The 21,625-nt window shown below is 41.0% G+C and overlaps 1 protein-coding gene across 13 annotated transcripts in view; it reads right to left on the reverse strand.

Moving 5' to 3' along the window:
- Positions 1–3,394: 3,394 nt before the first annotated feature.
- The window catches only part of PDE1C (phosphodiesterase 1C), a 327,224-nt gene continuing 308,993 nt past the window's right edge, over positions 3,395–21,625 (reverse strand). For 9 of the 13 annotated variants that reach the window (XM_051798712.1, XM_051798714.1, XM_051798718.1 and 6 more), the window contains 3 exons: positions 13,302–13,367; positions 8,942–8,995; positions 3,395–5,769 (listed from right to left, as the gene is read on the reverse strand). In XM_051798712.1, coding sequence (XP_051654672.1) covers positions 5,600–5,769; positions 8,942–8,995; positions 13,302–13,367 — 290 coding nt within the window. In that variant the 3' untranslated portion in view covers positions 3,395–5,599. The remainder of the gene's footprint in view (positions 5,770–8,941; positions 8,996–13,301; positions 13,368–21,625) is intronic. The other 4 variants (XM_051798713.1, XM_051798711.1, XM_051798723.1 and 1 more) reach the window with 2 other exon arrangements.

Here is a 21,625-nt window from a genome sequence, read left to right on the forward strand (position 1 = left end):
ATATAATTTAGTCTTGAAACCACAACAATGGGGTGCCAGAGCAATGAGGAGTCCCAAGGAAAAACACAAAATATAAGGAATCAAGGAATAAGTACTCAAGAGTCTTTCTGTGCCTCACTCACCGTGGATTTTAACGTTCATATTTTAATTCAGGTTTTAATCCTTTCCTAAAAAAATAAACAAAGAACTCCTCCTCAAATAACAGAGTGACAAACTTTTCTGCTGTAGTGAAGTGATCCAGTGATTAGAGCAAAGACTCTGTTCATGAATGGACTATAGAGAAAAAAAAAAAGATTAAATTTGCAAGTGTTGATAGTTGTAATGAGTTCATGATAACAAATTTAAATGTCATCATAGATCTAAGATCATAAAATTTGTCTAGACAGACAGACTTATTTCTATGCTGGGAGCAAGTGGTTATCTCCAAAATCATAAATACAAAAAAGGGTCAAATGCATTTCAAAGCTGGCCCTCCCCCAGATAACACGGATTTCATTTGTGGAAAATTTTCCTTTGTTGTACACTAGATGTCAGGGTTGGACTGAGAGGATAAGTCCATGTCATGGTTTGAGATAGCCCCAAAATCCAATTCCCTAGTCCTAGCCCCCTTCCACATCTCAACCTAATGTGAGATGGGTTTTCCAGACAAAACACGCCAGACTCAGAGTAGGGGAAAGGGAATATATTACAATGACTGTACAAATAAATACTATAACACATTATACACACGATCACAACTATCTCTACCATGACATATAGTATCTACAATGGATCAGATCTCTTCTCCCCTCCAAATAAAAGTCCAGGAGGGAAAGAAGGAGAGATCCCTTCCAGTCTCTGAACAGCAGGATCTTCTAAGGCAGCCGGTTCTCCTCATCTCATGCATGCAGCAGCTATGGCTGGCTTTCTGCCAGCACTCACGAGGGAGGTATCCAAGCCTCTCTCGGCCCCATCGCCTCCAACCGAGGGTTCTTCCGTGGACTGCGTAGCAGGGACAAGCTCGCGACACCACGTCATACCACGAAGCTCAGGGGTCTTCGTGGCAGTCCCTTTCCTCAGGGGATTTAAATTCCCCTTTGCAGAGCTCCGTGCTCTGTCTCCAGGCAGCAGGGTGGGGGGGGCGAAGCCCTCCTCCACATTCCTTTGGCTGTCCTGGTCCAGCTTCAGGACACCTTTGAGCTTCTCAGCTCCTCTCTCTCTCCAATGCTGCTGTACTCCAAGGCTCCTCTCAAATAGGAGTCCATCTATTCCTCCTTCCAGGAGGTCTCAAGGGAGTTTTGGGGGGTCTGGTATCAGTTCTCACCCCCAGAACTCTGTCTCTCAGAGCTGGCTCTCTTTTCCTCGGCTCTCCTTCCAGGAGTCTTCTCTGCGGTGCTGCATGTTGTTTCTGCTGCTCCTCTGGTTCAGGTCTTATCTGTCCTGGCTCTCTGCCACTGTTTCTCTGGTCAGTGCCGGCTGCTGCTCTGCACCCATGGAGAAAACATCTCCCAGCTTAACTACAGACACTTAGTCCAGTCTAGCACTGTTCCAGATCTTTGCAGTCCACCCCCCCAGCCAGGGGCTGGGGGGCCCCAGAGGGCCCAAGGGGCTCAGAGCCCCTTCCTCCTGGCTCTACAACATGGCCACCTCTCCTCCAACAACAAAACTACCACTCATCTCTTCCGGTGAGCTTGTGGAATGTTGACATTTTTGCAGGAGCACCCATTGGCCAGAACTTCAAAACTTCCAGGGGTTTCCACCCCTTGGGGTCTACCACCTTTTTTTAGCCTCTGGGGGAAAATAAAATCCAAACCACTACAGTCCATCGACTCCATTACACATCTCTATGCATCAGGTTGGATGCCATCAGCACAACTAAGTGCTAAACTTAGGAATTATTTCTGTAAAACATCCAAGTTTTACTAAGAACAGTCTGCAACAACATCCTCTCTCCCCCACTTTACAGTATTTCATTTCAGTCAAAGGCCCCAGGCTTTGAAAGAGGAAAGAGACATTCTGAGATATCTTTCCAATACCAGTGAGTATCTGGCAGTATTCTTCACCTTCCCCAGCTCCAGAAAAAAAACAAAAAAACCCTCTCTAAACCACTTGGGTGAACAGCCACCTTCTAGAGGACATTCTAATGGACAGCAGTTCAATACAGAATGGATTTAGCTGGAGAAAAATGAGATCAAAGAGGAAACTGATCAGAACTCCGATAAAGTTTAGGAACCATATACACTCCACGACACACCAAGATAAGTGGTGCAGTTGATGCTCCTGAAGTACAGAATGCCATCCAGAGAGACCTGGAGAAGCTTGAAAAGTAGGCTCATGTGAACTTCATGACACTCAACAAGACCAAGTGCAAGGTACTACACGTGGATCAAGGCAACCCCCAGTATCAGGAGTCTGGGGGATGAATAGATCAACAGCACCCTGGGGAGAAGGACTTGGGGGTGCTGGTGGATGAGAGGCTGGACATGAGCCAGCAATGTGTGACTGCAGCCCAGAAAGTCAATCATATCTGGGCTGCATCCAAAGCAGCATGGCCAGTAGGTCGAGGGAGGTGATTTTGCCCCACTACTCTACTCTTGTGTGACCTCACCTGGAGTGCTGCTTCCAGCTCTGGGGTCCTCAGCACAGGAAAGACACAAACCTGTTGGAGTAGGTCCAGAGGAGGGCCACAAAGATGCTCAGAGGGCTGGAGCACCACTTCCTATGAAGACAGTCTGAGAGAGTTGAGGTTGTTCATCCTGGAGTAGAGAAGGCTCCAGGACAATCTTATAGCACCTTCTAGTGTCTGAAGTAGGCCTACAAGAAAGCTGAAGAGGGTCTTTCTGCAAAGGCACTGACAGGATAAGGGTCAATGGCTCTAAACTGAAAGGGTAGGTTTAGATTGAATATTAGGAAGAAATTCTTTACTTTGAGAATTGTGAGGCACTGGAACAGGTTGTCCAGAGAGGCTGTGGATCTCCTTACCTGGAAGTGTTCAAGGCCAGGCTGGATGGGGCACTGGCCATGTGGAAGATGTCGCTGCTTATGCCAGAGGGGTTGGAATGAGATGATATTTAAGGTCCCTTCCAACCCAAATCATTCTATGATTCCGTGATGACACCTCAGGTAGGTAATTTCATTACCCTGTACTTTGACTACATACCAGTACATTCAAGATGACAACTTACCTCTGCTTTACAGCAAGAGAGAGAGTGTGGACCAGGAGAGCAAAGACAGAAATCAATCCCTTTGTGAGACGCTTGTGACAGAAAAATAATAACCCAAATAAACTGTAGATAATAATGAAAGGTAAAAACCCAAAAGACTCCTCTTTCAACTTGTACAGGTGACCTAGTGCTGTCCACTTGTCCAGAGAACAGTCAGGTTCTCTGTTAGGTATAGTGCCCCTAAAGGGAAGGAAATGACACAGAAGTATATTCATATATATACATATATATATATATCTACATGGATGTAATACATGCAGTATACAGCCAATTTGTGTAAAATATCTTAGGGTATTCTACAAGCAAAATACAGTTCTCAGAAAATTCCTGGAGATAAATAGATTTCATAAGCAAGAGGCTTTAAAGTGCATTCCTTTTCACATTTGGTTTAGGCAGTGACCCAGCCCCGCTGCTGGAGTCACAAGTGCTGGTGGTGGTGAAGGTCAATATCACAAACATGAAGTACAGGGTACAACAGATGAAAATAACTGAAACATGGTGACATCAGAGTACTCAGGCAGTGAAGATGTCTAGCAAAACACTGTGAAAAGGTGTGAGACCTTGCGGTGAGTGCGCCTGGAATTGCAGTGAAGGGCATCTATAACACTGGAAATACACCTTAGCTTTTTTCATTCAACAACAAGCCATGATTTCAATGTGACTGTCCTGCAGCAACGGTGGATACACCAGCTGGTGTAGTTTTGGTGTTAGACATGATTACAAACTTGTAGTGTATAACAATGCAAATTCACAGTGAGTAAATTTTTCACAAATATAAATAGAACTAGTAGGTAGTGGGGATACTCATAGCAGGAATACTTATGACAGAGAGTTGTTCAGCCAAGTTTTTGTACGAGAAATTTTGCTTCACAAACCTCGACACTCCTTGAAGGAGCCAATATGCTTTGCTGTTCTCTGTTTTGACAAAGGCCTGACCCAAAGACTGTCAAAGCTACTGAGCTGTCATGGATTGAAAGAAGTTTGCAGCATATGATCTTAAGATAGGTAAACAACTAGTTAACAATGGGGGAAAAATAAAAATGCAGAAATAAATTAAAAATTGTTATGAAATGGTCAGGATTCATAGTAAAGAGGATTGTTGTTTCTGCTATTCAATGTACTTATCCAGAAGATGTGATTTGGAAAAGGTGTTGGTAAAAGAAGAAAGCAAGCAAGAAACAGAAATGAAGAATGTAAAGTGGGGAAGAAATAGAAAAATAAGAAGCAGCAGCTTACTTCAGTGCAATTGGCAAAACCACCAATTCAGTGTTGGTAAGTGCAGAATGAGGCATATAGGGAGAGGAAACCCCAACTCCGCAACTCTGTATGTGTGTTTCGGCTATAAATTCATTAGTATTTATTATAGGTAATTCTACAGAAACTACTGCCCAGTCCTCAAGGAGGTTCAAAAATGAAAGTACAACTTAAAAATCTATTCAGAAAAGCTTGGAAGATGAAATGGAAAGTGTCATTACACTATTTTATAGATTTCTGGTGTACCTGACACTTGAGCCACGTGCAGTACTCGTTCTCTCCTTAGAATAAAACAAAGATATAGTGAAGAGCAGCAAGGAAGATATAAAGTAGAGCAGGTTTGCCTCTGAGGAGAGTAAAAAAAGGACTGGAAAGGGACAATTGAGGTAGTATGTAAACCACCAGGGGCTTCCAGAAAGAGGGCAGAGAGCTATTTGCCACTGTTTCTCAAAGTGCAAAATCTGGGGGCAAGAGCAACTTTTTCAGAAGGGTCACGTTCAGCTGTGAAACTCAGAGCCATGGGACACTATGCATCAAAAGAACACATGAGATCAAACTCAACTAAATTAATGCCATAGAAAACAATCAGTGTTATTTAACATCGAACAGAGTTTGAGCAAAGAACAATTTTAATGCTGTGCTATGTGTTCTTTTTCCAGTGAGTGAAGGGAGAGGATTTTGTACTCCAGCCTTCCACCTGCATCCTCCTGATAGGTCACACTATGACAGGAGAACATTTATTCTCAGTACTGCTAGACAATAAAAAATTTTCCCTTGCTGTCTGAAACAAGAGTTATTGTTTTATCTGTGGTAGGCAGAAGGTCGCATTGAGAACGCCATAAGGAGCCAAATAATCTAGGAAAGCATTGGCTTAATTTGACAGGAGACAAGCCATATACAGTTACATCTTTTAAAGTAGCAGCCCAATACTTTAGTAGTAAGTGGGCATATGCTGCAATAATAAGGCTACTGAGAACATTTCTAACAAAATGTCCATTATATCATTTAGTTAAATCATACACTCGCTTTTATTCAAAATTGCAGCTGCTGTACAGTGCAGTATGGCTGTGCAATGGTTGCACAATATCCTCCATCTGCCTGTGAGAAGCATCATTCCACAAGATGCCTCTTTAACTCTTCTGCTATTTCCTATTCCAGCTCTGGGAAATATGTTGAATCTTCTTCATCCTTTCCCTCTCATCAAGCACTTTGCATCTCACTTGCTGTTCCTCCAATTTCTTGTGGAAGGTAGGGAAATAGTCTCCTGAGCTGTGAGTGGGCCTCCTGAGGTGATGCAGCTGAGGTTTGATGGCTGGAGGTGACAAAGGAATAACAACGATGGTTACCATGCCTAGCTTTCACTCACTAGTAGACAAGAAATCAGTTCCTCAGAAGCTGCGTCCATCCCATTCAGCACAGCCTGTATGTGCAAAGGAGGGCTTCTCAGCCTGAAAGCCGGAATTCTTTTGGGTTAGAAAAACATTCAGAAAAAAAATGCAAATCATAAATATAGATGTAAAACTCTGAAATGAAACATAAGCATTTCCAAAATTGAAATTTGGGCAATTAACCAGTTTGAAACACTGGATCTTGAAATCATGCCCTTATTCAGACATCCCAGCAGACTACATCAATACAGTTGAATCCCAAGGAACATTCTCAGAGTTTGGAAACAACAGTTTAGACAGTAGCTAAATTGTCATACGTAGATGAAGAAGCAACTGACCTATACTTACCTATCTAAATATATATAGCTTAACACCTCACTGTACCCAAAATATCAAGATGATTTCAAAACAATAAATCTGGATAGAGATCATGTTTCCCAGAATTCAGGAATAGGTAGATCTGATGCATTTTGTCTGATTTTCCAGCAAACTACAGGTCATTGTGAAAGTCAGAAGTGGAATACATATGAATCTGACCATTCTCAACTTCTTGATTCTGTTTATTTGAATCTATGTCTTGCTTTCTTACCTCTTTACATAGGTAGACTAAAAAATTAAACATGATCATGATCAAAATGCTTTCATCTTATGCTTAGTTATTATTTGCAAAATAACCAATTCAATAATTAGTATGATAAGCATTTTAAAAGAAAAGTCATCACTCTCAGCATGAATCCTAAGTGAAAAAGATTCCCCTGTGTGAGCTAGCTAACATCAAATGCTAGAACAGTCACACTCCAATCTTGTTAAGCTCCTTGAATGATTAATCATGCTCCAAAATATCTTGGGAAATAAAAAACTACAGATTTCATAAACTTTAGAAAGACACATATGGATTTCTTCATAGTCACAATCCTTCCTGTTTTCAACTTTTAATGAATTCACATTCATTAAAAGGTTGAAAAATATCCAGGTGAATTACTGCTCTTTGAGGCACATTCACTTTCCATATTTATTCCATTTTCTGTACTCAGCATAGATTCAGCCAAACTGTTATTTAATTTTCTCTTGCTCAGAGTGGGGAAATGTTTATTGATACCTGGAATTTTATTTGAGTTGTTGCCAGAAGATATGATTTTGCTAATAGTTTTAAGAGGTTTATCCAGAACAGTAACAGTAGTATTTATCATCTTCATACAGGAGTGGATAAAGGGGATTCATGACTTTTAATTTCTTAAAACTTTAGTGACTCAAACTGATGGGCAGAAGACTTTCTGTTAGGACTCTAGAGTTCTGTTCCCAGATTGCTCACTGACTTCTTATGTGACCCGGACTACAACATTCACTCCAGTTTCTCTGCATGTAAAATGGGAATAAAAATGACAATACTTACCTCACAGGGTTTTTATATGGGGCTCCAATAGGTTATGATTCTCAGGACCTTCACATGAGCAGTGATTGATTGTTTGTTTGTTTGTTTTGTTTGTTTGTCTGCTTGTTTCGGTTTTTGTTTGTTTGGTTTGTTTTGTTGGTGGTGGTGGGTTTTTTTCTTTTTTAGTTTAGGGAAAATAATTATTTTTTATGATCATGGCTATCATCAAGGCAATGAAAGCAGAGAATAGGGATTTGGTAGCACACTGTTGGTAGTGCCAGTGTACTACCAACAATATCAGTGTAGACTACAAGTAGCATCATACAAACAGACTATTTGTGTGTTATCCAGACACTAATTCAGCAAGGAGGCTAAGAATGCCTAAGCTGCTCTGTTTACTCTGACTGGCAGGATGTGCAACAGTTATGGTTTACCTAAATGAAGAAGATTTTCTTTGTTGTCATATCATCACGCTGTTTTGGACAGTCCCTCACCCACCCCACCCCACCCCCCCGTGGGGGCAGGAAGGGCTGGTGGGCAGGAGAGGTCGCTGCAGGAGATATCACAAGAGTTTAGGAAGCATAAAACTGCTGGTGCTACTAGACCTCGCTCTTTCTGGTTCCGATAGAGGGGTGCGAATGCAGAAGCATGATCAGGCTGCTCTCTCGCTATGGCTCTCGGCTCTGGCAGTTTCCTCGCTGCTGACCAGACCCTGCCATTCCCTGCAGCTTGGAGCCCCATCGATCCTCACTCCACCCTCCCTGCCGTCGCTCACCACTGATGTTGTTGCTGCCACTATCATCTCAGAGTAAGCACTGCTTACAGCTGCCGTTGCTGCCCGCCACTGCAGCCCATGATCACTGTTCGCCCCACACTCCCTGCTGCTGCTCACCGCCATTGCTCACTCCGCACCTCTGGCGCCAGCGCTGCTCTGCACATCCCCACACCCTCACTCCGCACACGACCTCCGTCGGAACCTCATTGCTGTCTCGGTGCCACAGTACTGAAAGACTGGTTTAAGGTGACATTTTCTTGTTATTGTTTGGGTTTGTTCTGTTTTGTTCTCCATTTTTATTAATACTGTTATTAATTTTTCATACTTCACTCAAACACCTTGTAATTTAAAAAATTTTCTTGATTTGGGGGGGAGGGGTTTCGATTCCGTTGGAGGTCCCACCTCCTGGGACATACTGTCAGTAAACCAAGACAGCAACCCACCATCTTACAAATCAGCAGCTGTGCAAATCTCAGATTTGTCTAGGGCAGCATCCACACAGTATTTCCTCTTAATCTTTCTTTGATACAACTCTTTCTTTGATTCTTTAGAGAGAGGTCAGGACTCCCACTTGACACTTGGTATAAACACCTAGCCCCATGTCAACATCATACTTTGATTTGCACAGCAGATGAAGGAATGAATGCCAGAGCTGCTCTTAGTACACTACTGCAAATGAGAAATGAGCCTAGACTGCTGGGAAAAATCTTTCTCCGTTTTGCAGCCTTGTCAACAAAGGAGGTTTTCTGATGTAACTATCAGAAAGATCTGCAGGACACAGGATCAGGAGAACCAAGACTTTCATCAGAGTCACTCAAGAAATGGTCTAAACCTGGGGAGACTCAGTCTCCTAAGAATGTTAAAGAAAATCTGTGTTTATAAAAAATTCACTTTTCTCCAATGAGACATCTCAACGAAAGTCCAAAGACAGCTATTTCTTGGTCAGTACCTGCGACACTAAAGAGCTCTCCATCCTCACCTCCTGTGGAGCCAGGGGCAGAATCTGTAAGAAATGGGATGCAGAGATGTTAGCAGGGGTCCAAGTGGTTTGGGGCGTTCACTGGTATTCTGCCAGTCTTTCGCTCAAGGGCATGTGGCCACTCTCAGAAGCCCTGAGATGGCTCCAGACTGGGGGAGAACAGGTCTTGGGCATCTCCTGGGAGGTGTGACCAGCCTGTGGGATGATGCGGAAGTGGGTTTTGCTCACATGCTCAGGGAATAGCCAATCACCAGTGCTGGGGTCAGGAAGGAACTTTACACCAGTGCAGACTGACAGTCATCACTCAGGTTTTTTTGATTCTTCTGCAGCATTGAGCATGATGACTGGTCAGGCTCTTCCAGTCCCTTTTGGCCAGGTTGCTGCTGGCTGCTCATGCACCACAAAGATGACCTCTCATGCCCCACATCCATACTTCTTTTTTTTTCTTCTTTTGTGTGGTTGTTCCTGATCCTAATTCTTCATGTTCTCTTCAGGAAACAGGTTTGCTTGGCCTATATTCCTTCTGCTGCTTTCTGCAGCTCTGTCAGATTGACAGACTGCAAAGGATGTTTTTTCAAACTAAACTGAGACATATCAGCCTGCTCCTGGCTACACATACTTGTGAAGAGTGGCTCTGATATGGATTTATAAAAATAAAAATTAAATAAAAGCAAAAATAAAATCCCAATTCTGGTTGTTGCTTTTGTGTTATGTGTCCTTGAAAGTGTTTTTGATGCTGAAAAGCTCATGGAATTTCAGGCAAATTAAACTGTTGTTCATTATTCGAGTCATGGTGCATGCAGGAAACAGGAATAGAAATAGGATAGAATACAGTATGTTACTCCTAGAGTTCTGCATAACAAGCTATGACCTAGGTCTGAGGGGTCCATCCCAGAGAGCAGGTCTCTGTAGTGCAGATCCCAGGCCCACCCAGGAGACAGGGGCAGACATGGGCCCATCTACAGCATGGCTCAGGCAGGGACTAAAGGCCCCAGGCTGAGCTGGCACACATCCCCTGGGCCCTTGACAGGAAATGGTGGGGCTGGGGGGTCTTACAGAAGACTGGTCCCAGACACTGAGGCCATGTGAGTTCTCCCAGGACAGAAGTTGATCTCCAAATGTTTCCAAGACATAGAAATAAAAATATAGTCAATATATAAAAATATATATAAAAATATAGTGATTGCAAATAATAATAACCTGGGTACATCAATGACCCTGTTGTGCTTTCTCACCATACAAAGTTCAGGTTCCTTGGAGAAATGTTTAGTTCATCCTCTTTGTACTGAGAAAAAGGAGTCATTCAAGGAGGCAGCATATGTGCCTATGACAGATGGGTTCCCTGTGGTGCTGTGAGATGCTGCCAGAGGACTCTGGTTTCAACAATGGTCAAGTCCAGGTAGGAAAATTGCCAGGGCTCTTCCTGCACTCAGCTACCTAACCTCCTTAAATTTTCCCAGCTTTGTGACCTTGGGTGAGTCTTCCTCTTGCACACTTTAAATTGACAAGGTACAGATTCAATAGACAGCAGTGAGGAAGACTGACTAACCTGCTGGCAAAGAGATGGATGGGATCATGCACACACATGCCTTTTCTGGTCAGCCTCACCCTTTTAGAAGTGATATTAAAGACAATGTGATAAAGCTCCTCCTTTCTATTCAAGATGCTGAGTGCAATTTGCATTAAAAAAGCAAGAAAATAACATTTTCTCAATTAGAAAATTGTGCATGTACGTTTATGGCAGACGGTTAGTGGTTTCTTCCAGCAAAACCAACCCCCCCAAAACAAGATCTATATATAGAACATAGAGAAAAAACACCATAATGGCTGTAAACAAAACACATTACTGTCACTGGACTACATACATGGAAAACATTGTACTATTACATACTCTTCATCACATACTGTAAATAACTGCACAGAAAAGACTGATTTGCAAACCGTACCAGAGTAAACAGTTTGCTGCGTAAGCCATGGTAATAGGGTATGGGTAGGAAGGTACCAGTGTTAAAATAGCCAAATAAAAATCCCCCACTGAGTCCCTAAGCCAGCTGGTGTCAAAACTTACACTGAAGTGGGAAGTGTCTAATAAAGAGAGAGTCAAAACACAGCTAGTCATTTCTGTAAGTGCCAGACAGAAGGCAACTTCCTATAATTCAACATGATATTGTCACAGTGAATATTGCTAGTGGAAGCAAGGCTTGACTGGCAACAAACACATCAAGTCTTTTTGAAAAAAGGGACAGTATTAGATTGATTGCTCCCATCTTTTGAAGGTGGATCCTCCCTACTTCTCTTTTTCTAATTATAACAGTTAACAGATCTCCAGATCAGATAGGTTTAAAGAGGAGTAAATGTTATCATTCCCAAACAGATGAGGAAACTGAGCACACAAGAAGGATTTGAGCAAGGTCATTTAGCAAGTCAGCAATAATGAAGGGACTGTACTTGGTAGCTTATGCCAAACCCTTCTCTTCTGCATTTATATTCTCTCCCTGGTTATTATAATGGTGATCTGAAGGCTCAGAAGTACCACACATAAGGGATGCGCAATTTTTTGTTTGCAGGTACTCGTTAATGGATCAATGGATTAGAAGTGATATTGAGTTGGAGAAATGGATGAAAAGCCCTGTGTAAGCATTGCTTATTAAAAAAGCCCAATAGACCAATGCAAATATTCTAGAATGTATAAAAATTGAGCTAGTTTTATGAGTATATCTGTTTACATTAGATGAGTTATAGACTGACGTTTCATTCCACAATTTTTCCTTAAAACAACTTTTTTCTCCAAAAGTCAAGACCTCTCCAAGATCTCTCCAAAGAGCAAGACCTCTGAATGCCACCTGCAAGAAAATCATGAGTGAAGTCTCTTTAGAAACATGCTCTGCCTAAGCTTTAACTTTACCCTTTGCAAAGGTTATGAGTGGTGGATTGAGAAGGCGGATCATGATGCTTTTGGTGTTGAAGAATGCTGAAACCAGCCTGACTCAACAATCCAAAAGCTAAACATTCAGTGTTTCCTGACAGAAACTGGCACAAGTGAGGATGTGGCAGGCAAAGTTCCTGATAAAGGAACCAACAACTGGATAGTACCAATAACTTGTTTAAATTTGCTGAGCTAAAGGCTGCATAGCTGACACAGCTAGCCTAAAAACATATGACCAACAGTCAATCGCTTTATATTATAAAAGTTCAGTCCCACTTTTTAACAGCAGGGACCTATAACATACCCCTTCTAGGAGTGTGTTGTGTAGATTCCTCCCTTGAGAGGGGATGCCCCTTGAGGTTAATCCTTGAGACTGAGCATGGTTGTTGGTAAGGGTGAGTAACATCATTCTCTACTTAATAATTAGCTAGCTTTAATATCAGTGCTTCAAGATTGCTTCAATAAATAGTGTGGAGGTTGGGAATTTTCTCCTCACTGGCTAGCTTAACCCAGTTTTATTGGTATTGTTATGGGTAAGGAGTTATTTTTTCCCTTACATCCATGTGTATTTGGTCTCTCTCTCTCTGTATTGGAGAGAACCAGTGGTATTGAATCTGAGGAAGTAGACTTCCATCCGAGGTCTTCACCCCTCCAAATTGTCTCAAACTGAGACACTGTGAAAGAACATCACACCATGAACAGCTTGGAGAACTGAAACAGCACAGAAACATGCTACTGCACATTGGCATCTATATATGGAGCTACACCATACCTCATCTGCTGGCACAACAGCTACTTGTGAAAATATCTTTAGTAAAACTTGTAAGTGCTTTGCCTGAAGTTTGGGCTTTTTTATTGGTTATTGATGATTTCCAGCAAACTTATGCTCTCTTTCACCTACTGTGAATTATACATACATTCACAGTAAGTCATTATTTTGTGTAATTGCTTCATATTATCCTCCCTTTCTTCTGACAGTTGTGGGACAAAAATTGATTAAGAAAATTGTTATTGTGGTGAAATAGAGACAGCAGGATTTGGTAGATGGGAGGAGCACAAAAAGACCTATACTTGGGTCCACAAAACAGCTTTATTTTATCCCTTCAATATCTCTGTCTATAGGATAAAAACTCAGATTAATTTGCCAGTTGACGTAAAACAATTTGTGAAGCCTGTTCTGCAAGACAAAAAAAATCAGGTATTTAAAAAACTGGAATGTATTAAAAACAATAATTCATTAGTTCAATCCCAGTGAATGGGTTTAACTTTTTAAATGTGTAAAAGTCATACCGTACGTGAAGAAGTCATTTGTTTATATCCATCTCCCAAACAGTAGGCACTGTGTGTGCCAATTTCTACAGTTGCATCATATAAGGAAATTAGAGTGAGGCAGTACTGACTGACCTGGCAATGTAAGGTGGTTTGCCAAGGAACACAAGCCTGGTAAGTCAGCTGAACATTGCACTGGACCTTTGAAAAGAAAGAGTAGTTTCAGCAGAGATGGATAAATGGTAATCCCACTAACAATCAAAATGCTTTTTGTAGTGCTGCCCCTACTACTCATTGTTTATTATCTTTTTCTGCCATTTCTTATTCATGGTTCTAGGTGAGATTAACTGGGAAAGTAGTCTCACTTCTGGGGCCCTTTCAATCTAAAGGAATTGATTTCAAACATTCATGTAACTTACCAAGTTTGGGCAGAGATACCTGATTTATTGATTCTGGAAGTTTCATGATCTTAAGTTTTGGATCTATGAACTGTTGACAGACCTCAGATAGCTTTCCCTTGAGCTATGTCTGTGTCCTCACAGAACTGGCAAATGACAGTTTTACTGCCCAGCATGGCTCTGAAGGCACACAGCATTTACATTGCTCCTGTGGAGGTTCAGCAAGTGGCTGACATCACCTTTGGGAATGCCTCTGGAGATTTATGTCATGGGCAGAGAAAAAACTCTGATACTGTATTTGCAAGTGGAGGTTAATCACCCAAATCAGTAGATGCCATCTCCAAATCATCTTTTCTCCCTTCTTGCTTATTTAACAGCATTTTTGATCACAGTCAACTACACAAACACCCTCAATATCTAACAGAAATTGGCAGCTTAGCTTCATCTCTACTTGCACTAGACTGGAGGTACCAAGCCAGTAAGGTATGAGAATACAAGCAGCTACAGTGGCAAGCACACGATGTTCTTAAGGAAATCAATACCAGTGAACCTCCCCGAGAGAAAAGGAGTGAATTAGAAGCGAAATTTTGGGCAAAAGGAATGCACAAAGCCTTTAATGCCTGTAATGAACATCTCTGAACATTAGAGAGAATGGTTTGGTTTCTGACGCTCTTTATCATGACCACCTTTGGATTTTTTTTAAAAGAAAAGATTAAACAGAAAAACAGCAGTGCTACACAAAAATTCTGGTTGTTACTTATGTGTTGTAATGACTCCTGCACAGACACCACCCACGTCTACGAGTGGATTAAGTTACTTTCTAGAAGGTGCTATGTAGAGATGTAACATAATGGTGCAAAAGGAGATCTATAAGCAATACTGTAGCACAGGACACCAGCTCTATAAGACTGATAGTCATGTTTTAAGTGGCACATTTAAAAAGAATCGAATGAGCAAGTGTTTCAGTGGGCACCAGTGTGGTGCACTGTTCTTTGTTTAGGTACAATTACGGCTTGTGATTTGAGTCAAAAGAGAAAAGTGGAAAGGTGAGATTTACCTTGGGGTCCTTAAATAAGCCAGATGAATTCCCTACCTCAATTTCCCTATCTTTAAAAATCAGGTAATGACACTAACTCCTCCTCACAGGGGCAAGTGTTAAGAAATAACTGCTGTCTAAACAATGTTCCCACTATGCTTAAAAAAAAAAAAAAGTGGGGAGCTGAATGCTGAAAAGTAAACAGCAAGCACCACACCTGAATCGGATGTAGAAAGAACCAGAAAAAAATTAACTCCTCTACAACTTTAATTCAAATGAGTGCAGAACTCATTGTTTCTATTTGGTAATAGGATGAACATACATGGACTTAGTTACAGAAAAACTGGAAACGCTGAAAAATTTTTTAGAGATCATAAGCCTCTTCTTTCAAATCAAGAACTAACAATAAATACATACTGCTAAAAATCAATCTCAGAACTGAAATAAAGGCAAGACAAAATAAAATAAAAATTTAGCTATGTTAGTGTGACTTTAAAAAATTGTAACTGCTTGAAAGAAGGTTGCTGCCCAAATTGTGGGCAATTAAGACAAAGCTAGCTTACGTGAACCAAAAGGGACTGTCAGGGAATGCGGGAAAGACTTTTTAGCATGTAGTATTGCAAGGGAGACAGAAGAGGGTTGGGGGGAATCTAAGCTGTTTGAAATTATAAAACTTTATGTAACCACTCTATAATAAGAAGAATTGGAGTTAGGCAACCAAATGTCTATTTAGATAAGGCAGACTTCGTAAAGAGTGTATATGACAGATAATTTTTGAAATTCACTCCTTCCAAATGTATAAAAAGCTGTTGTGTTTCTTTTCTCGGTGGAATGCATGGGGGAGTGAAACCCCTCTGCATCCCCCAGCCATAATAAAACTGTGCTTTACATATTGTTTAAGGATTTCTTTGAATCAGAACAATTGAGAATACTTGCCACTACATAGTGTCATTAATTTTGTTTTCCTATTTTTTCCCTTATGAGTCCTAAAAAGCCAAATAGGTTTTTTTCATTACTCTACCCACCCAGTCCCAAGAGCAAACTTGCACTGAATTTTGCTGTCAGCATGTATTTTAGTTTGTTTTCTATGTCCTGGTGAAAAATAGCACATTAACCTACCTTTTTCTTCCTTGAAAAATGCTAGAGAACAAGTGTTTATTTTAATTCAGTTCAAGAAAGACATCTCCATCATCAGTTCTGCTAACATACTCTAAACTTCATACATATAACTTCATATATAGAATTTCCTGCAAAATGCCAGCAAGAAAATGTTATTTTATAAGACCAAGATCCTTGAATTTGGTTAATTTCCTCTTATCCCTCCTACCAAGAGGTTTAATATTTCTTAATTTTATTTAGAACCTGTCACTGTAGGGTTAAAACCACAAAAGCTGTGAAATCTACAGTCACAGATAAGCCATAGTGTCCACCCTTCCTTCCTGCTGAAGGTAGACAGTGCACTGTGGAATGACTTTGAAGTGCCTACAAGAAGCAGCATCATCAGAACAGAGATAGTCTCTCGTTTATGAAACTCAAGGTTGTTTGTTAAGCTCCTACAACAGCAAAGGAAGACGGCCTCATACTGATGCATTGGCTTTACAGATAATGCTCTGTGTGTGGCGAGCTGCATATGTTCTGGTTGTTTAGCCTTTAACTCCAGATGCTGAAGTGGGACCAGCAGAACTTTTCATGCAACTTCCCTTGATTTCAGTGCAAATAAAAGGGTGGTCAGGCCCTAGATGTCATTTTGCTCTAAGCTAATGTTGCAAATGCAATGACCTTTTTCTACTGGAGGAGAAGAGGGTAGCAAAATATTCCTCTGAGAATCTGGGCCTGTAAACCAGAAGACCTGATAAAAAACCCAACCAGAAGTCTACAATAAAAACTGTAAAGATTTTTAAAAATTGCATAAAAGAGTGTATAAAAATATCATCCAAGCAAGAAGAAAATCAAATGCTCCTCTGTCATTCTACTGCTAGGTTTTTTCACTAGAAAACCCCATAGCTGCACTCCTACAACCACCAACAAAGACAATGGGATAATGTATATTCTTCCTGCCATTAGACAGCATCTAAACCCAGGGTGTTGTAAGTACCCATACATATGTGCCTGGAAGAATAAAATAATACAAAATGCCAAGAGTGTGCCATGAGGCTTGTGAGAGCACGCTGTTTTGCGCCTAAGCATGAGGGCAAATAAATTCACTAAAACTGAGTTTCAAGTCCTCATCTAGCTTGCTTGCAAGTAGGTCTGTTTCCTTTTATCTGGTGGTCAAGTCCCCAGAGCAGGAAGAGCTAATGCCTCAAAGACAGGCTTGCATCCGGTCCCGCTTGGTTTCAGAGCAGAACTCTCTGTGCTTGCTAGAGGCCAAAAGGGATGTTGCAGCAACAGGAAGGCAGCCTCAGCAAGTGAAAATGCACAGACAGCATTTAATTTTAACTGAAAATAATGTCATTGGCAGTGGTACCCACGCTGGTCCTGCTTTGACCAAGTAATCAGACAGGAAAAGGGATATTTGGGATCACGAAACTTGTCTATCCATGGAAGCAGGAGAAGCACCATATTAGGATGCACAATTGACACTGAACTGAGACTGAGCAGACCTGCTCATGTTGTGGGTAACACAAGTGGGAAAAAACCTCTGTACCCACTTCAGAGAAAGAAGAATTTATGTCTTAAAATATGAAAGCACAGGGGTTTTTCCCTCTTTTCTATCTGACCAGCATTGATGTCAACTCCCTGAAGCGATTTGTGTGGAATCAGTGCCACAGGGTTCCTTCTCTTCCTCAGCCAGCATATTTCTGCTTTTGAGTGCTGATGTTCAGACACCATGCCAGCACAGCTCTGAGATCAGCACTGGTTTCACACATGTGAAAGCACAGCATTGTTCTGTTTTTAATTGTTAGGTGAGGATTAAAAAAGTGTAAGAGAAAAGGAGTCAATTATACTGTCATTTGCTGAGTATAAATGGCTAAAATACGGTATGATCATCAGAGGATGAGGAGTTTCATTATTTTAAGATAAATGTTGTCCTAGTTAGAACAACTGGGACCGATTCATCACTGGATAGGTATAGCCCAAAACTGTGTATTCTATGGCCCTCCATGCCATTTCCCAGAAACTGTTGTCAAGGGGGAGGGGAGGGGCCTACCTGTGGGGGGATGTTCCTGTGTAAGGGGGGTACTTTTGAATTAGATGATCAATGGAGCATAGAGGCGTGAGAACGGAATCATATTAGGATGTGAAACCAGCTAGAGTATGGTACAATGTAACTTCATGGCACAAGCTAATTGTAAGGTCCATTGTGCTTTTTAGCAAGTCAGCTTGATATCCCCTATTATCAGAGCTGAGTTCTTCCTTGGTTTTGCTACATATTGCAAGATAGATACATCTACCCTTGAAACACAATGGTAGAGGTCATACATAGGGGTGAGAAAGATGATGATGGGAGGAAGATTATGTGGGCAGGGGTCGCTCGCCCCTTGCCCTACAAGTAGGGCATGTGCAGACTGTTGCCATTAGGTAATGATTAGGCGGTGTTTGGCTGCCACTCAGGCATCACCTTATACTACGTACTGGCCCTACGTAGTGTAATGTAGAGCTGATAAAAATGGGGTGTCAGAGCTGCTGAGTTGAGCGATACTCATCCTACCACCGAGACTGTGTTACTCCGCGGGGACGCCCGCTAAGCACGGGCACCGACCAGCTGCTGCAGATCCTGACAGCCCTGGCCTGTCTGTGTGGGTAAGCACAGTTTTTTGATAGGAAGCAACTGAGAGAACAAACTTTTTTTAATATCCTTTTAGTGTTCCTTTAATTCCCCTTTTATGTTTATAGTATTTTTCCTTTAGTTTCCCTTTTTACTAACCAATATTGTGTTATCCATAATATTGTGTTAAGATCCTTTTTTGGTATCCCTTTTCACTAGTTAATACTGTATTAAATGCTGTTCATAGTATTTGTTTTAATGCCACCCGATAAGATAGTTACTTTGTATCCTTTTTTAGTTTTTAATCCCTCTTGCTAAGTTTATTACTATTATTATTATTCTCACTGTAATAAAAGATATTTTGTGTGCTTGAGTATTTTTGGCACTTGTCTTTATTCCAGACATGTATCCGAACGTACTGCTACATCCTGTCCTCATACCCTTTTATGGAATTCCCCGCTCTGAGCATCCTCATACCCTTTTATGGAATTCCCCACTCTGAGGGAAGGATTGACCATTCCTTTTATGGAATTCCCTGCTCTGAGGGAAGGATTGACCATTCCTGCCTGAACTGGAGAATATATAAACCTGGAGTTTCAGAACTTTTCTACCACTCGTGGGATCCAGAGGAGAGGAAGACTGCAGCTCATCGCCCTCAACCAGACTGAGACCACTACCCTCAACTGGACTGCAATCACCACTTTTGACCAGACTGCAACAGCTCTCCCACCAGCAGGTTTTTTCCCTTCTCCCTTTACTTTGGACTCAAGGGGGGGGCCAAGGAACACCACTTTGTTCATGCCCCAGGGTGCTGGGTTATACATTTGGGTTTTGTGGGTTAAGACTAATTGTTTGTTTGTATGATTGTACTTACTGTATTATTTTAATAAATTGTTATTCTGACTTATAATCTCTCCTTTGAGTTGAGTTCATTTCCCCTGCTGGTTAAATCTTAAACCAGCACAAATGTGAAGGAAAAGGGGACAATAAGAAATACTTAAGAGCATCTTGCAAGTTCCTGGAAATATATCTGTTTATTCTAGTTAAAGCAAAATAAGTACTTTACTTGTCAGGTTCTGTCTTTTCTAATTTGGATAGGCTACTGTGCTTTTTAATTAAAAGCCAGATTTGGGAGCCATTGCAGAAATTGCAAGGATTAACAGCAAATTGAGGTGACATTTGCCTTTAGCTAGGTGAGCTCACGGACCTTCTGATTACAAAGCAGCACAGCACTATCAGCTATCTAGTTTGAAATATACTTGCTTGTAAGATTGAGCTTCTAAGACTTTGCAAGTACATATGCAAACATTTGCATGCTCAAAGAGCAGTTTGCAGAAACACAGCATATATCAACTACATTTTGGAAAGCTTCTTTTCAATCACAAAATTTATGCTTAAAAAAAGAAACACCTAGAAAAAGGAATCTGCCTCCTTAATTCACTTGTCAGGAACTAGACTCACAAATGTCAGATTCATTCTGATGCTAAACATCCTACTGTATTAATAGGTAGTACGTTTACACCAGCTTGAGCTATACAAAAGGCTGCGCTTTTAGATGCGCATCAGTCTGCTTAGACTAACTGCTCTGAAATATGTTTTAAGTCTAAAATTGCAAAATTTCTTTTTTTTAAATCTACCACTTATTACCAGAAAAAAAAATTAGCTTCTGGTATCTATCTTTTTTCTCAAACATGGAAAATTTAGTAATATCAATAATCTTTTATAATTAAACATATCTGACCATATACTTTTGGAAAAAAATATTATATAATTTGTAAATGTCAGAGACTGAAACAGGTAATGATTTACACATTCTAAGATCACCAAAAGACTGTCTGCAAACTGAAAAGAAGCAGCTGCTCATCCAGCAAAGCCAACTACACCCCCTGAATACTGTTGTAGGATCAGATAAGTGGGTGCCATTGTCCAGCTATCATGGGTGCAGATACCAGCCTGAGGAAGGGAAGAGGCTAAGAAGAGGCTCATAGCATGGCCCATGGCTCTACCAATTGTTTAACTCCCCACCCCGGGGAGGTACAAGGTATTCCCACCTGAGCTAGAAGTGTGTAATAACTCATAACTTCTTTGAGTTTTGGGGGGGTGCTTCTCCCAGCCCCAACGGATCAAGACCACCACTTCAACTAACAGACATTGAAGCTGCAACTACCAAGTTTCATCGCTGGACCCCGCGGGTGGTGACTATATATATATATATATATCTCTTTCCACCTTTATCCTTTCTTTCCCTTTTCCTCCCCTATGCATTTCCTTAAGTGTTATCCTTATGCTCTAATGATTGCTATATTGCTGTGGATGATATTGCTATAGATGCCTTAATATTGCTATGCTTTAATAATAGTGCTATATTGCTATGCTTTAATATTGCTATGCTTTAATAGTATCATATTGCTATGTTCTAATGTTGCCTTATTGCTATAGATGCTTTAATATTGCTGTATTGCTATAGAATGATAACAACCAAAACGGCCACATACCTGTTTACCCTTTGAAATAAAATTGCTGCAAAATAAACCCTACACATATATGTTTACAAACACTGATTATTCACTGTCATTTCACTCTAATCCACTCCAAGGGATTTACTAATAACCTTGGTTACCCTAACCTTTCTTGGGTGGGTCACAACAGTAAGGAAAGCTGCTGACTTCAGTATTTTGAGAGGGCACATCACAGGTTTGTACATAAAAAAAAAAATTAAAAATAAACAAATACCTTCTTTCTCATGTGTGAATAGTTCTTGCATATTGTCACAGAAATGCATGGTTCAAATCACTGCAGCCCAGTGAACTGTCACCCTTTGAGCCATTTAAATAATGAACAGAATACAATGAGGGTGGTGAGACACTGGAACAGGTTGCCCAGAGAGGCAGTAGATGCCCAGCTTTCAAGGTCAAGTTGGATGGGGCTCTGAGCAAGCTGATCTAGTTGAAGATATCCCTGCTTACTGCAGGGGTGTTAGAACAGATAACCTTTATATGTCCTCTACGTCCCTTCCAACTCAAACAATTCTGATTCTATGAAAACATATTGACACTTTTTTTTTATTATAAGGTGTACAGGAGTTCAAGCACTATGTCACCGTGAGTCAAAGGTCTGCTAGTTCCCTGGACACCAGTCCCAGACAAAATACAAAACACTTATAGGGATACTTGCAATAGCATCCTTCTCTATTTTAAGAAGGTAAAGTGCCTGATCCCCCCTCCTAAATTATACAACAGTTTTTGGGAAGCAGAAGAAATGGTGCTCTTCCAGCAAGGCAGAGCTTTCTGAGAGCATTAGCAGCCTCTGTGCAGAG

The sequence above is a fragment of the Manacus candei genome, unplaced genomic scaffold (genome assembly GCF_025592945.1).
Source record: "Manacus candei isolate 608988 ecotype Guabito, Panama unplaced genomic scaffold, ASM2559294v1 h1tg000049l, whole genome shotgun sequence".
Taxonomy (NCBI): Eukaryota; Metazoa; Chordata; class Aves; order Passeriformes; family Pipridae; genus Manacus; species Manacus candei.